The sequence below is a fragment of the Lactuca sativa genome, chromosome 6, assembly GCF_002870075.4.
Source record: "Lactuca sativa cultivar Salinas chromosome 6, Lsat_Salinas_v11, whole genome shotgun sequence".
NCBI lineage: Eukaryota > Viridiplantae > Streptophyta > Magnoliopsida > Asterales > Asteraceae > Lactuca > Lactuca sativa.
This window is the reverse complement of record NC_056628.2, coordinates 45163019-45167944: the sequence shown is the minus strand read 5'-3', so window position 1 is coordinate 45167944 and position 4926 is coordinate 45163019. Positions and strand designations below refer to the sequence as shown.

The 4926-nt window shown below is 41.8% G+C and overlaps 1 protein-coding gene and 1 non-coding gene across 2 annotated transcripts; one reads left to right on the top strand and one right to left on the bottom strand.

Moving 5' to 3' along the window:
• Positions 1–516: 516 nt before the first annotated feature.
• On the bottom strand, positions 517–623 carry LOC111887505 (small nucleolar RNA R71). Its single transcript, XR_002848785.1, has one exon. It is a non-coding gene; the product is annotated as a small nucleolar RNA R71 (small nucleolar RNA).
• A 627-nt stretch (positions 624–1250) lies between these two features.
• On the top strand, positions 1251–4236 carry LOC111887485 (uncharacterized). Its single transcript, XM_023883656.1, has 2 exons — positions 1251–2441; positions 3445–4236. Exons 1-2 carry the CDS (start codon positions 1251–1253, stop codon positions 4234–4236), a joined length of 1983 nt encoding a protein of 660 aa, XP_023739424.1.
• The last annotated feature ends 690 nt before the right edge of the window (positions 4237–4926 follow it).

Below are 4926 nucleotides of genomic sequence, written 5' to 3'. Positions count from 1 at the left end.
AAATCAGGAGCATCCAACACCTCTTCCTTGGCAAACGAAGACCCAATCAAGGAAGACATCATGAACGAGTCTGAAAGGGAAGAAAGTGAATTTGGAGAAGACAATGATCTAGAAGGTGACTTTGACAACACCATGGCAAACATCGATGAAGTTCCCATAGGCGAATGGAAGAAGAGGATACGAGATGGTATCGGCCCGGGACTTGTGCAACCCGCAATTCCCGCGGCAGCCACTTTTGAGCTCAAAGGTCACATACTTGCTCAACTCAAGGAGATCCCCTTCTACGGAAAAGACCACGAAGATGACTATAAATACTTGGATGAAGTCAATGATGTAGCTGATTATTTAAATGTTCCAAATGTGCCTCGCGAAACCCAACTACTTCGTACGCTTCCAGATACATTCAAAGGTGCTGCAAAGGATTGGCTCAAGTCACTCCCTCCCAGATCCATCCCTACATGGGCTAAGATGAAAGAAGAATTCATTGACCTGTTTTGCCCACCTTCAAAAATAGCCAAGTTGAAGAAAGCTATAGCCAAGTTTGAACAACAACTTGGAGAGTCCCTTTATGAGGCATGGGAGGGATACAAAAGTCTACTAAGGAATTGCCCACATCATGATCTTAATAGCCAACAAGAAGTCTTCATCTTCAATGATGGAGTCAATGTAACAACTAGGCAGCTCCTTGACTCGCAAGGACCCCTCACAAAGAAGGCACCCCCGATGATCAAGGAATTAATTGAGGAGTTCTCTAAACATTCTAGAGAATATCATAACCCACGAAATGAAGTAAGTTGGGGGGTAGTGAACACTGTTAACGATAGCATGGTGGAAATGATGGCTAAAGTAGATAGTTTAGATAGGAGGATGACTAAGATGGATCAAACAATCCATGCTATTCGGGTAGGATGTGAGAATTGTAGAGGACCTCACCTCACTAAGGATTGTGATTTGGATGAGAATGGAAACAAGAAAGCTCAAGTATTCTATTCATGTGGTGACAGATTTGATGATAACTGGCGAAAACCAAAGAAGGAATGGCTCTCGTATGACGAGTATAAAAAGGAAAAGGAGGAAAAATTCAAGAAAAAAGAACGGGTTTCTATCAAAAGGAGGAGCCGGTTGTGGAAAAGAGAGTTGATTTGGAAGAGATGCTTACAAGATTCGTAGCCGCATCCGATAAACGACATAATGATACCGATGCTACACTTAAAGATCAACAAAATATGTTGAGAGAACACCAACTTATGATGAAAGATCAAAAAGCTCTGCTTAGGAATCAGCAAGCATCTATTCTCAACATAGAAAAGCAGTTAGGGCAACTTGTACGACAAGTGAATGAGAGAAGGCCGGGTGGACTTCCGAGCAATACCGAAAGTAACCCGAAAGGCGCACATATAAACATTGTCACAACTAGGAGTGGGAAGATTATAACCCCTCTGGCTTCTATTCAGAATGAAGATCCGAAGCCGGTACAAGAGAAGGAGGCAGAAGGGCAGAATAAAGATCAGACCCAGCTGATCCCAGACTCTACTCGCCGAGTCCACAATATGGACTCGACGAGTTCGACACCTGATCAGAAAAATAAACCTCCTGTTAAGCCACATCAGCCTCCACTGCCATACCCAACCCGAGCCAGGCAAGAAAAGAATGAAGAAGACTACCAGAAGTTTCTAGAACATATAAAGGTTCTTCAAATTAATATACCATTCATAGAACCGGTTGCTCAATTGCCAAAATACGCCAGATTTCTCAAGGAGCTTCTAACTAATAGAAGGATGATGGAAGAAGTGAAGAAGGTGGTCCTCAACGAGAACTGTTCAGTTGCTATGTTGAACAAACTTCCTAAGAAGAATGGAGAACCGGGAAGTTTAACATTTCCCTCCCAATTTGAAAACTTGGCTACCATCTATGCACTAGCTGATTCAGGGGAAATTGTAAATCTCATGCCTTACTCGTTTTTCAAAAAGTTAGATCTCCCCGAGCCAAGACCCATTCATATGTCAATACACCTAGCAAACAAGACGATTACATTTCCTAGGGGAATTTGTGAAGATCTTTTGGTGAAAGTGGACAAGTTTGTGTTCCCCGTGGACTTTATAGTTTTAGACATGGAAGCGGATCCTCACGTCCCAATCATATTAGGAAGACCTTTTCTTAATACAGCAAGTGATATCATCGACATGCGAGATTCTAAACTTACCCTTCGGGTAAGAGATGAATCAGTCGCTTTCGGAGTTGATCAAGCCATGAAGCATGCAAGGAGTAGTGATGACACGACATTTTCGATTGACATGTTGGAAGAATTATTGGAAGATTGGAAAGAAGAAAAACCAAGCAAGTCCACCGTCTCATTTGAAGAAGGGTTTGATGCTGAAAGGGACCTGATGGAATTAGAAAGACTGCTCGAGGAAGCTGAGTATAACGATTTGATCAGAAATGTAGAAAGACCGACTCGCCGAGTAGCCTCGACCGACTCGGTGAGTCCATTCAAAGAAACCCGAACAGTCGCGAAAATTACACCGGACTCGACGAGTCCCCCTTACTGGACTCGACGTGTTCAACATACAAAACACAAAAACTGAGCTCAAGGCACTACCAGATCACTTGGAGTACGCATTTCTTGAAGATGGCCAGCAAAAACCTGTAATTATAGCTGCTGATTTGGCCAAACATGAGAAGGAGAGCCTTGTGGGTGTACTAAAGAAGAGGCAAGGTGCTATAGCATGGTAGATAAACGACATAAAGGGAATTAGTCCGGCCTATTGTTCCCACAAAATCAAATTAGAAGATGGATCAAAAGCTGTAGTACAACGCCAAAGAAGACTCAACCCAAAAATGCAAGAAGTTGTGAAAAAGGAGGTAGTGAAATTACTAGATGCCAGAATCATTTATTCGATCTCGGACAGCCCATGGGTGAGTCCGGTCCAAGTAGTTCCGAAGAAAGGAGGTATGACGGTAGTGGCTAATGAAAACAACGAATTCATTCCAACAAGGACGGTAACCGGGTGGTGAGTTTGCATCGACTATAGGAAGCTAAATGAGGCCACATGAAAGGATCACTTTCCATTGCCCTTTATCGATCAAATGCTTGAGAGGCTTTCCAGTCATCTTTGTTATTGTTTTCTCGATGGGTTTTCGGGGTACTTCCAAATTCCAATTGACCTACAAGACGAAGAGAAGACCACTTTTACATGCCCAAGTGGAACATTTGCATATAGATGCATGCCTTTTTGGTTATGCAATGCACCAGCTACTTTCCAAAGGTGCATGATGGCTATCTTTCATGATATGATCAAACCGTTTATGGAGGTTTTTATGGATGACTTCTCGGTTTTTGGGTCCTCTTTTGAAGATTGCTTGTCCAACTTGGATCTAATGTTAGCAAGATGTGAGAAGACCAACCTTGTCCTTAATTAGGATAAGTGTCATTTTATGGTGAAGGAAGGAATTGTGCTAGGACATAAGGTCTCAAGGATGGCGATAGAGGTGGATAAAGCAAAGGTGCACACTATAGCCAAATTGCCACCGCCAACAAATGTCAAGGGGGTAAGAAGCTTTTTAGGCCATTCGGGGTTTTATAGGCGCTGTATAAAAGACTTTTCGAAGATCACAAGACCCTTGACTCAATTACTTTTGAAGGATGCCCCATTCAATTTTTCTAAAGAATGTCTTGAAGCATTTAATTTGTTGAAGAAAAAGTTAACTACTTCACCTATTATGGTAGCTCCAAATTGGAGTCTCCCTTTTAAGCTAATGTGTGATGCTAGTGACTTTGCGGTGGGAGGTGTTTTGGGACAAAGAATTGAGAAGCATTTTCAGCCAATCTATTATGCATGCAAGACATTGAATCTGACTCAAGAGAACTACACTACTATCGAGAAGGAGCTGTTAGCAGTGGTATATGCTTTTGACAAGTTCCGGTCATACTTAGTTTTATCCAAGACAATCGTTTTTACCGATCACTCCTCATTGAAGTATCTATTTGCCAAACAAGATGCAAATCCTAGATTGATACATTGGGTTCTACTTCTACAAGAGTTTGATATCGAAATACACGATAAAAAGGGGATGGAAAACGTAGTTGCCGATCATTTATCAAGACTAGAGAACCCAGTTTTGGAGAAGTTAGAAGAAGATAAAATTGGGGATGATTTTTCCGATGCGTATGTCTTGGTAGTCGCGGGACAAGTTCCATGGTTTGCAGATATCGCAAATTATTTAGCAACCAAATAGATCCCAAAAGATTTGACTCGCCAACAAAAGAAGAAATTCTTTTCGGAAATTAAATACTACTTTTGGGACGAGCCATACCTTTTCCGAAGCTGTGTGGATGGAATGATAAGAAGATGTGTATTTGGGAAGGAAAGTCAAGAAATTTTGGCACTGTGCCATAGTGGACCCACCGGAGGACATCATGGAGCACATTACACCGCGAAGAAGATTTTTGATATTGGGTTCTATTGGCCTACAATTTTCAAGGATGCTGCTCAATATGTCAAGGAATGTGACTCATGCCAAAGAGCGGGGAATATATCATCCCGAAATGAAATGCCCTAACATAGCATCTAAGTGTGTGAAATATTTGATGTGTGGGGGATTGAGTTCTTGGGACCCTTTCCCATGTCTAAAGGAAATAAATATATCTTGGTGGTGGTTGATTACGTATCTAAATGGGCAGAGGCACAAGCATTACCCACTAATGATGCTCGGGTGGTGGTACGATTTTTAAAGAGATTATTCTCAAGATTTGGAGTTCCTAAAGCTCTCATTAGTGACCGGGGCACTCACTTTGCCAATGATCAATTAGCTAAGGTGTTGCAAAAATATGGTGTTCACCATAGATTTTCAACATCCTATCATCCTCAACGAGTGGGCAAACTGAAGTTACAAATAGCATGTTGAAGAGAATACTAGAAGGATCGG

Coding starts and splice junctions, on each gene's coding strand:
- LOC111887485 (XM_023883656.1), top strand. CDS start 1,251: ATGAAAGATCAAAAAGCTCTGCTTAGGAATCAGCAAGCATCTATTCTC. Junction 2,442..3,444: donor ATAACGATTTGATCAGAAAT/GTAGAAAGACCG, acceptor TTTATGGTGAAG/GAAGGAATTGTGCTAGGACA.